The 11,586-nt window shown below is 41.8% G+C and overlaps 1 protein-coding gene across 3 annotated transcripts in view; it reads left to right on the plus strand.

Moving 5' to 3' along the window:
- The window catches only part of FAM13A (family with sequence similarity 13 member A), a 264,125-nt gene that overhangs the window by 219,821 nt on the left and 32,718 nt on the right, over positions 1–11,586 (plus strand). For all 3 annotated transcript variants that reach the window (XM_012805358.2, XM_023513356.1, XM_023513357.1), the window contains one exon: positions 9,839–9,986. In XM_012805358.2, coding sequence (XP_012660812.2) covers positions 9,839–9,986 — 148 coding nt within the window. The remainder of the gene's footprint in view (positions 1–9,838; positions 9,987–11,586) is intronic.

The following is an 11,586-nucleotide window of genomic DNA, read 5'->3' on the forward strand; positions in this document are numbered from 1 at the left end:
TTAGCCCCTCAATACAGGATAATGAGATTAATAATGATTGGATAGTGAAACTGTGATTGGTTAGAAAGGCAAACACCTAAACTTACTAATTCTTTGAGAAATCATACGAATTCTGTTATTTGGTTTTGCAAATAATTTTGCCTGTGAAGAGAGACTTTAATAACATGGGGATTTCTCTTTAGTTTTTCTATAAAGTAAACAAAACAAAACACCAAAGCTACTTGATTTCCATGATTTGATACATTTTTTTAAGTGACCTGAAATGGTAGGGAGTGAGTTTCCGTGGATCTGTTGCAAGGATTATCTCATTCATTTCCAAATTAACATAAATTCATTACTTCCTCCAAACTGCCTTTTGATTTTTGTGTCTCATTTTATTTTATTTATTTTAGTTTTGTTTTTCTTTTGTGTGTGTGTGGTTTTTGGCTGGGGCTGGGTTTGAACCCACCACCTCTGGCATATGGGGCTGGCACTCTACTCCTTGAGCCACAGGCACTGCCCTGATCTGGGTTTTTTTTTTTTTGCAATAGAGTCTCACTATGTAGCCCTCAGTAGAGTGCCATGATGTCACAGCTCACAGCAACCTCAAACTCTTTTGGGCTTAAGCAATCTTCTTGCCTCAGCCTCCCTAGTAGCTGGGACTACAGGTGCCTGCCACAATGCCTGACTATTTTTTTGTTGTAGTTGTCATTGTTGTTTAGCAGGCCTGGGCCAGATTCGAACTGGCCAGCCCAGGTGTACATGGCTGGTGCCCTAACCACTGAGCACAGATGCCAAGCTGAACCTTGTGTCTTATTTTAAATAAACAACAGAGGCAAAAAAAAATCTCTTAAGTCCCTTACATGGTCTGAAGTTTCAAGTTTCATTTCCTTTGCCGACTTCCCTCCTGTCTCTCAAGGTCATCACCACACAGACCCCCGTATTTGGTTTCTCCTACTCCCAACTCCAGCTGCCATTCAGTACAGCGAGCCTCATTCTTTATTCCTGTGTTTGTGTGTGTGTTAATGTTAATCTGCTGCTTCCAAATGCTTCCAGCTCTACCACCAATATTATCAGTTTTGTTTTAACCTATTCTTAAATTCTAACTCTTTTTTTCCTTTTGAGACAGAGTCTTACTCTGTTGCCCTGGCTAGAGTGCCATGGCACCATCACAGCTCATAGCAACCTGAAACTCTTGGGCCCAGGTGATCCTCTTGCCTCAGCCTTCCAGGTAGCCGGGACTACAGGCACCCACCACCTCCTGCTAGTTTTTCTATTTTTAGTAGAAACAGGTCTCACTCTTGCTCAGGCTGGTCTCCAACTCCTGATTTTAAGCACTCCACCCGCCTTGGCCTCCCAGAGTGTATGATTATAGGCAAAGGCACTATACCCTGCCTGAATTCTGACTCTTGACATAGTAATTACATAGAGAATGCTCCCTCCAGCCCAGTGATGGTTAATCTTTGTTGGGCACTGACTTAATTCACGGATGAATTTATTCAACAACATTATTAAATCCCACTACTTACAGGTACTGTGCTAGGACTGCAACTTAGGTGTAGCAACCGTATGTGCCCCCGTGGAGTTTTACAGTCCAGCAGGTTTAAGAATCAGAAAATAGCAGCCCTTTTTCTCAGAAAATTGTCCTCTTGCATAAAATGTTGCAAAAAACTGCCAGAAATGAATGACCACTCACACATAGACACACACACACTAATACCTTAAACACCTTATGTTTCCTCTGTTGAATTTTTGGCATGTATGTGTCTTCATTAAACTGGCCAGAGATCAAAGGTGGGGAATGCGCCCTCCTTCTGACTTCGTGGTTTCTGAGCCTCTTTTTTCATCTCTTATTTCCAACTCACTTGTGCTTCCATCCTTGGGCCCCAAGGGAACAAACTGGCCTTCTTTCTGTCAGGGTGCTAGGAAGATCCTAGCCCTGGTTTGGGCTTTATCTGGGTGCCACTAGCAAGCAGCTCCCAAAAAAAGAGTAAAAAGAAGTTACACAGCAGTGGCGAGCAGTTAGCAGAATTTTATTTTATAGAACACACTTCAGCTTATGAGCAAACAGAACACTCTGAAGTTTATAAGCACACTGAACACACCCCCGAGAGGAAGGTGCAGGTCTATTCCCCTTACAAACTTTTTCTTTTGCATTTATTCCCCAGTTCTCTGCCTGCTTCTAAGGACTATGCCTTTCTTTCACCTAAGGTCTTGATCAAGCTGATTGTACATTATTATTAACTAATTTCTCCTTTGGAAAGTCTCTGAGCTCTTAATAGAGCATTGATTAATCATGGGATGCTGACTAACTTCTTTAAAGAATTCTGATTGATCAATCCCTCTGCGAGGTTCTTAGGAGGTGGCCAGTGCCAGAATTTTAATACTTTCCGACCACAATCTCGGCTACTTCTGCTTTTGTAGTAGCCTAGAATGGTCTGTCTCCCCCACCTTGTGCACACCTAAGCTCAGGACCTGTCTGCCCTGTCTCAGCATTTGCCCACCTTTCTTTGTCTCAGCAGTGGTCTGCTTTTATTTTCCTTCTTCCCCTGTTCCCTACCTGTCCCTGAAGTTGGCCTTGTCTTGAGGCCCCTTTCTATAAAGTGCTTTCCCCCATGATAGTGACCCTCTCCCCCGACCCCAGTTTCATCCTTTTTCTGCTGTCTTCCTCCACTGACAGCAAACACCTTCTCATCTGCACGGAACATGATGTTAGAGAAAATCATTTTGCCTGCCTCCTGGAAAAGTCTTCTCAGCTCTTCCCTTTTATGCCTGTCATCTTTTATGAGATAAAAGGAACAGCATGAGTGAACTTCATAAATTCCAAGTGGCTCCCCAACTAAAGCCGTGGTGAGCTCAGTTTGCCTTGGTCTTTTGGGGACAGCTGCCACCACATCAGTGGTTGAATCATGGAGAAACAATCTCAAGTCCTTCTGCTGTGTGCCAAGTCCTGTTTTTACATCTGCCGCCTACATATAGCTACCAATCAGCACCCAATCTACTGTTGACACTCCTTAAGCATTCACTATTAATAATCGTTGTCATCATGACAATTTTAGTTAAGAGATAAAATTAGGGGATGAGTTAAAATCTAGACTGAGCTCTCTATGTCACCTGTCTATCACAGCTGCACCAAAAAAGAAAAATAAGACATTCCTCTGTAGGTTGGGATTATGTCTACTCATGAAGCCAAGTGTGGGTTGCATGGAAAGAAATACATTTTGTTACTCTTCAAAGACTGTGAAAAGATCTGTTTTCTATTGTTAGGCTCTTTCCTTTTTTCCAGTCTGTTGTAAATTCGTATTCTTCAATATATGTAGCACTTCTAAAACTTACGGATACCACCCAAATAGTCAATCAGAGACACAATAATCCCTAAAATTCAGAGATGAAAAATAAGTCTACACTTGGGTTACCTCTCCTAGAATTCTGGGTAACCAGTATTTACTTTGTTTCAAGTCTCCTGTAGCACCAGAATTTACATGCCCACTTTGAATACACATCAAAATGTTTCCAATTTCATTTCCATTAAGATAAATTTTGCTCTTATTAATATTGCCCCTTAAAATTCTCCTTGTAAATGCTCAGATTCCTGTAAGAAAACACAACAGATGTCAACTTTGGGGGAAAGGTGATTGTTTTCTTTTTTTGATTGGTATTTCCATTCAAGTGAGGAACAGTAAATTTTCAGCCTCAGAAACAGTCTATTTATAAGGACAGACAAGAAAAGGCATAGCTTAGATCTGCTTTTCAAAGGCAAATGAAGGCTCCACTGTGCCTTTGTTTTTAAATAATCAGTTTGCAGCCTTCAGTGTGTTTTATTTGAAGGCATGTGTTGAAAATGAGTGTCATGTCTTTCCAATGCCTTTCAATCCTGCAAGCAATCTTACCCAAAAAGAGGTTCTACTGAGATGTGAGTCAATGATTGTTACCCATTTCTACTTCATGTGAGTTTCTTGTGTAGTTTGGGTTAAAAATTTGTGATTGGCAATGAACAAGAAGTTAGAGGCACTTCAAAATGCCAAAAACAAAACTACAGTTTCTTTAGGTAAGTTCAAGAAAGGCTGACATTTTAATAAAATATTCTGCCTGGGCTCCATGATAACACCAGGAAGAGCCCAGCACGTGTTCCCTGGACCTGCAGGATCTGGAGTCTTTGTTCTCCTGTTTGTATTCAACTTCTTTTAACAACTACAAGCATCCAGAAGGGAGAACATCCTTAAAACTAGCAATTCTAAAAGATATCACTGAAAATGCAGATTTTCAGAGTTCAGTTTACAATGGAGTTTTTACCTTATGCTTCAGTTTAATTCCTTCAGATGTTTCCTATTATAAAAATAATTATGCTTCTGTATAAATTTCAGAATAGTAAAACTATACTCTTACAATGAATCTGTGTCCAGAGAGAAAAACAAGAACTATTACCTGGCAGTGAGGGTATTAACATTATCTGGGAGAGATCATTTTATGTCAGAATTAGAAGGTCAGTAATGTGTTAAATTCTTTCAAGATATTTTTACATTCTTTATGCTTTCTAAGCCTACTGCTTAAGAGAGCTTAAAAGCATACCTTTGATAACAAACAAGACATTCATGAGAAACCAGACTATTTCTCTTTTTCTTATCCTGCTTCAAAAAAAAAAAAAAAAAAGGAAATGAGAAGAGAGAAAGGAGAGGACGAGTCTTTTCAATCAAGATTGAAAATTAATGTTAGTTATGACAAAATCCCAAGTGTAGGTTTTCATTTGCCCTGAAAAGGTAAATTTCTGAAATATCCTCATTAACAAGTATTTATGAAACGGATGACTGTTATTTCAACTTCACCATTATTGCGTGGAAAGTTCAAGATTTTGTTATTGGTTTTAATATTAGAACTAGAAAAATTTTAAAACTCTTATTTCTAATTCAGTCTAATTGCGAAAAGCTAAGGAAGTCCACTTAGATATTAAAAATTTGTTCTACCCATTTTCCTTTATTGTCAGGCCAAACAGTAAATGTTTATGGTTCCATGTGGTTCTTCTGTGAGCGCTGTGGTTTCTTCCTGTGCAAACTGCATCTTACAGCATATCTGATGCTGTCATTCCTGGCTCTGGCAAGCTGTTAATAAGGCCAGTCATCCACGTCCTATGCAGGGAGGGAATAGGGATGTAACAAAAATTCACCAACTATTTGAAGCCAGGGAATGAGCAGGATCAATAAAGTTTGGAAATAGATAAAAGGCAGTCCCAGCTGGGAAGGGACGGGCCTGGGCAAATGTTAGCCTGACAGATTCATAGCTAATGGCTCCTTGACTCAAATGTGAACTGTCACTGGAGATCTTAGGCGAGGTGAGCTCTCTCTGTATTTGCTCCCTAGCACCCTGTGATTTTCTTTTATAAAATAAGGGACGCTTGACACTTAAATGTTCAGTGTCTCTCTCTTCCTCACTAAATCTCATATCTGTTCACTCCTAAACTCCAGGGTCTTGGGCGTAGTATATATTCAATAAAATCTTGCCAGATGAATGGCTGGCTGGCTGGATGGGAAAAGGAGGTAGAGTATAATTGGAAATAGCATTGTTAAAGTTTCTATCAGCTATCTGCTTTATACATGTTTCTGTTTAATCCTCACAACAATCTTACAAAGTCTTGTTCCTGTGTCACAGGGAAAAAAAGCTAAAGTTCAAAGAGGTTTACTCATTGGAGGCTCTGCAGCTAATAAAGCTGATATTTAAACGTGGGTTTCTGCCTTCAAAACCTACCTAAGTCTGCCATTCCACATTATTTTACCTAAGAGCCAAGCAGTTTATTTCAATACACGAATATTGAGTGTGTTTTCATATAGGGCAGCATTTTTGACAAGAGTTTGGTGTGTGACATCACAACATAAGGATCTCTGGGTAGAAAATTGTGAAATTTATTTGTTCTCTGATTTAACTGAAGATATTAGTCATATAAACAATGAAAGTTGAAACTAAAAATATTTTGGTAGTTGAAAACGCCCTTGACGTTTTAACCTTAATGATCTAGGAAGAGAATCAGACAAACAAACATATTGGCAGTACTGTATGGTAAGCACTGTTAGAGAGTGCAGAACAGCCTGGCAGGTGCCTCACTCAGACCAGGGCATTTGAAAGCAGAGTAGTTTTTATGCTAGTATTTTGCTACAGAGCCTGAAGAGCCTCACCCTGGGCAGCCACAGAGCAACATCCCAGGCAGCCACATGCACAAAACCCACCAGTAGTAGCCCATTCTGCAACTGCAGGCAAGGCAGCCACGTCAGGTACAGAGACCAGCAGAGCCAGACGTTGGCACTCAGGCTTCTAAAAGCAGCAGGAGAGTGAGAGAGCAACTCAGGGATTGATAAGGGTGCAGCAGGACTGGGCTGGGATACACATGTATTTCCTGCATGTGTGTGTCCAAGTGGGCTAGGCATTGGCTATGCCAAGTGTGTTCCTGGCTGTGCTAGTTGGCGTGGGCCTGTGTAGGAGGGATCTCTGCACTGCTGTGCCGTAAGTCAGCCAGGAAGCCCAGGAGCTCGTGTAAGTTAGCACAGGTCTGGGGTGTGAACGATTCCTCATGATACGAAGCACGGTAACGTCCTAAACATTCATTTACGGCGGTCCTCCTGGTCTTTGCTGGATCCCAGCCACAGTGGCCCTCAGTTGTTCCTGAATCTGATGGAAATGGCCGTGCCTTGCTCTTGCCTTTTTCTTCTGGAGTGTTCTTTCCCTAGACAGCTCACATCCTCACTTCCTGCACATCCCTGTCATGTTACTTGAGTGGCCTTCCCTGAACACTCAGTATCAGGTAGAGACCTTCACCCCTCCCACCAGCATCCCTCTCACCTTGCTTTATTTTTTTCCACAGTCCTAATGTTTTTTCTTGTTTATTAACTGTCCCCTTCCTGTGAGATTCATTAGGACAGAGACTTTATTTTGCCCACTGCACTTTCCCCAATGTCTAAAAGACTGTCTAGCACATGGTAGGTGCTCAAATGTCATTTCTTTTGAATTAAGTTTTATCTTTGTGTCTCTAGCTCCTGTAATAGGCAGCCCTGTTATGTAATATATATCGTATTTATATAACATGTAAATATATAACAGCCTAGCACATTTATATCTAACGTAAGCATATAATACTTAGCCCAGCATACGAGGCCTTTCACGGTCCGGCATCTGTCCAGCTGACACCCTCATCATCTGCCATGCTCCCTTCGCGGCTACCTGGGACTTCCTTTTCTTTTTTTATTTGAGACAGAGCCTCAGGCTGTCGCCCTGGGTAGAGTGCCGTGACATCACAGCTCACAGCAACCTCCAACTCCTGGGCTTAAGCGATTCTCTTGCCTCAGCCTCCCAAGTAGCTGGGACTACAGGCACCCACCACGACGCCTGGCTATTTTATTTTTTTTGGTTGTAGTTGTCACTGTTGTTTGGCAGACCCAGGCTGGATTCAAACCTGCCAGCTCTGGTATATATGGCTGGCGCCTTAGCCACTTGAGTTACAAGTGCCAAGCCAGGACCTCTTCTCTTGCTGTGACCAAGTGTGCCCCGCGGTCCCACCTGCCTTTGCACTTGTTCTTTCTCCTTCCCTGTGTGTGAAGGGCCCTCCTCCCTGGCCCCTCCCACCCACACCTACCCCCCCACATCAAAGTTGCTGTTGCCGGTTTGTAACTGATGCTCCAGTGGCTCTTTTTGCTATTATTTTGTCATAATGCATTTAGAACATCATCTGTCCTTTGTTGCAGTATGTGTCACCCTGGATTGTAGCTGTATATACCTTGTCCAATCCCCTTCTGCAGTAATTTGAGGCGTGGCAATGTTTGACTCATTCAGCTTTATAGTGCCAGATAATGATAGAATGACTTGACGCCTCGGGCACTGCGCTACAGGCCTTTCATACTCCCTGTCAGCTCTTAACGAAGCCCTTGCAAGATTGGTATGGTTAGTGACATTTTAAAGACGAGGAAATGAAGCTCAAAGAAGAGAAAACAACTCAGCCAGAGGACCTGGCTGGGAAATGCCAGAACCACATTTGAGGCCCAGTACAGCCTGTAAGCAAAACTGTGTCTCCCCGTGGCATTGTAGTTTATAGGGCTTGATATGTGTTTTTCATGAAAAAATTACCATACTTTAAATTGAAATCCTGTTTCTGTATTCTTCCCCTTTTTTGATGTCTCTAAACATTATCTTGGTTGAGAAAATGTTTGTTTGCTGTGTCATATTCTCTCTCTCTCTCTCTCTCTCTGTCTCACACACAGGCACACACACAACTGGTAACTGACCCTATGACTTTTAAAAACCTGAGCACCAGATTTGGGCATTTAACCCTGGTCCCGTTAGGCTTTATGTCAAAGAAGAAATAATCTTTGTGACAAATTCCTAATTTGTTTTTTCCCAACAGACAAACAGCTTTTCAAAGGGTCTTATGGCTCCAGGTTTCCTGGGCATTCCCATCTGACTTCAGTAGCTCATCATGACCTGACTGCTGTTTATTCCATTTTAGCCCAAATGTGAAGAAAATACTGGTCCTCATGCATCATTTCATGGAAATATAATAGTAAAACCTCTATCTGTTCCCCTGGTGATTTCAAAGTGGGTTGGGTAGCTATTAAAAGTAGCTGGAAGTATTAAGGAGTACTTTATTTTAACCCCAAGAACATTTCTCATACATTCATGAAATCATATATGACTTCCAGATGTTTTCAGTTCTTTCATTTAATGATAATCTATTTGCTAAAATAAATTTCCACTTACTTCCAAACAAAAATCTTTTGTACAGATCTGCGCTACTTGAGAGAAATATATTTGTGAGTAAACACTTTTAGAAACCTGTTTGTTTATGATTTGATGAGAGGGGAAAGAGAGATAATAGTTGAATTACAAGATGCCAAGAAAGCGAGGTTAAAAAAAAAAGAGTGAATTTCAATGTGATAGAATTACTTTCAATGCATTTTTTTAAAGCATAAAATCACTGAGCCTGAATTATTGGCCTTTGGAGGAAGATTTTCCCATTCCTGGGATGTCTGAGCCTGTGTTGGTGCCACCAATGTGCGAAACCAAGTGTAGTTGAGTATTTAATACTCAGAACAGCTAAACAGTAGGAAAAGAAGTGACCACTGCCTATTTCTTTGATATAAAGTATGCATCACTGACCTGCCAGCTCTTGACTTTTTACTTTAAAAAAGTCGTGCTGTCTGTGTAATTTGGCTCATTTCCAGAGTCTGTATTCCTTGCTGCTAGCTGAGATGAGACGCCAAACCCGTGCTGTTTGAATTTGCGCAACAATGCTTTAATACCCCAGAGCTCCTCCATAAATAGTCTGTTCTGCCCGTACTCAGCGAGAAAACAACCACAGGAAATCTGGGAATGTGCAGCTCGCCGGGCTTAATTGATCTAAGCCTGCAGGGCCAGCAGGGGAGCGTCCGTGTACACAGCCTGTGCTCCCGGCTTTGCAGGACCGATTACCTAAAGGGCAAGAAGTCTGCGTGGGAGAGACACCATGTTGCTGCTACAGCCTTAGCAACAGCAGTAGCTGGGGGGTTTGTTGTTGTTTACAGCCGGGAGAGCCATACTCCTTTAAGAAAATACAAACTCCTTACTCTCCTTCCTGGCCCCAATCAGTAATCAAGACCGTCAGCTGCCCGCAGTTATCAGGAAGAGCAGCCGGAGGAAAGTTAAGGGAGCGCAGATGGACAGTCGCTTTTTGCATGCTAGTGGCCAGCTAGGATCTGGGGGGCCGCAAGCCATGATTTTGGTTTTGGTGCTGGGTGCATTAGCAGCTGTGGCTTGGGGACTGCATCCGGAAGGAGTGGGATTGCTGCAGACATTTTTGGGTTTTGGTGAGCAGTAGATATCCAGGGACACTGTGCTGTGATTGCAGAGCCCCACGATGAAGATTCAGGAGCATCCCAGCATCTCTGACAGCAAACAGCAGAGGAATCAAGATGCCGGTGACCAGCAGGAGAGCTTTGTCTCCGAAGCGCCACACTTGGACCTGACTGAACTGTGTGATAAGAAGAGCTGGGAAGGTAGGGGTGCCTGAAACTTGGAGGATTTCGTATCAGAAAAGCGTGTATAAATAAGGACATAAATGAGAGAAGCGTGTAACCATGCGAGTATGCAGATGAGGGAGAGAGCTGGGCATGCAGAGGAACTGCATTGCTAAATGACTGAAAATCCTTTATCTGGCATGGGAGTGTCTCAGGTTAAATGTTGCTGAGGGTAGATGCCCTCTAAGAAAGAAAATGTGCTTGTCCTTTATCATAATGTCACCTTGCAGTCCTTTTTTTTTTTTCTTTTAACTCACCAGGAATGCTAAGACTGGTCTTTCCCCCCAGCAGAACCAAGCAGAGTGATAAGGAGCGTGCACTTAGCACTTCTGTTTCCAGGACACCTGCTCCTCCCTCCACCGCAGACCAGCCACCCCCTCCTTCAGTAAATCTCTTTCCCATTTTCAAGAAAAGATGTTGGAGTTTGCTTTGTTTCTATGTTTGTTTATATGGATAACTTTTTTAAAAATCCCCCAGTTAATGAACTTTAGGGATTTACTTATCAAAGAGAATACTGAAAAAAAAGTGCTTTTGACTGAAAGCCTGTAAAGACAGTGTTTTAGATTGGTTCTTCACAGCACTTTTGGTAAAAATATTACACGTTTTGAGAAGAGAGTAGACTTGTCTAAACTGTATTCAGGGAAGAGGTTGCAGCAGCTTTGTCAGGCTGCTCATACTTCCAGTATCTGTAGATACAGTTGGTAGCTGCATCTAAACACATATCCATGAATAGCCAAAGTAAATCCCCACCTGCCTCCACACAGTGGGTGTCTGAAGGCTGCAAAGAAACTGCTCCTGGTTCTGGTTCAGCAGGGTGGTTTAACACAGTGCCTTAGCAGAGGGTCACAGGTATAAAAACCAGTCCTTTCACAGCCTGGATTTCCTTGTCTTCTATTCCCATCCCTTCTCCTCTGTTTTAAACCAAAAAGTACTTTTTTAAAACCACAAAGTTATGTTAATGGTCTCGGGTAAAGGCTCAAGAGGTGAGCCGAAAAGACCGCCAGGTGAAACAGAGTAACCCCATGATGCTCATGGTAGCCAGGAGCATAGTTTAAAAAAAACAGATAAGCTGTCTTTTACTCTAGTTTTCCCTCCTTGCAATCTAAGGAAACTGTTCTGGTTCTTTTCATATAAGTAGTCAGTGGAGCTGAGATTTTTGTCAGTTATTTTCAGCTCACAATATAGTCACTGAGTAAGGAAAACACGGGTTGTTTTGTTTTTAAGTTAAATAATACACTTCTGGGTACTGTTTTGTTCTTTTGTTTTTGTGCACTTTGAAATAATCACATGTTTTTGATTCATACATTGCAAACAACCTTCCTCCAACCAAGAAAATGTCCCCAAGGAGTCCCTGTTACCTAAACAAAAGAAAACAGCAGTAATCAAAATAAATACTGTATTTGGGTCTTAATGACAAGGTCTGCCGTAAAGCTCTAGATAAAAACTAAGATTTGGGATCAGAATTCAAATTCTGAAGTGAACTCAGTTTGATTATTTTTGTTTTGATTAGTCAGAAGTTTATAATCCCAGCACACTTAAATAGGCTAATGTAAAGCTGAAAATTCTCTCCAAAGTTATT

The sequence above is a fragment of the Otolemur garnettii genome, unplaced genomic scaffold, assembly GCF_000181295.1.
Source record: "Otolemur garnettii isolate 467f Iridium unplaced genomic scaffold, OtoGar3 scaffold00039, whole genome shotgun sequence".
NCBI lineage: Eukaryota > Metazoa > Chordata > Mammalia > Primates > Galagidae > Otolemur > Otolemur garnettii.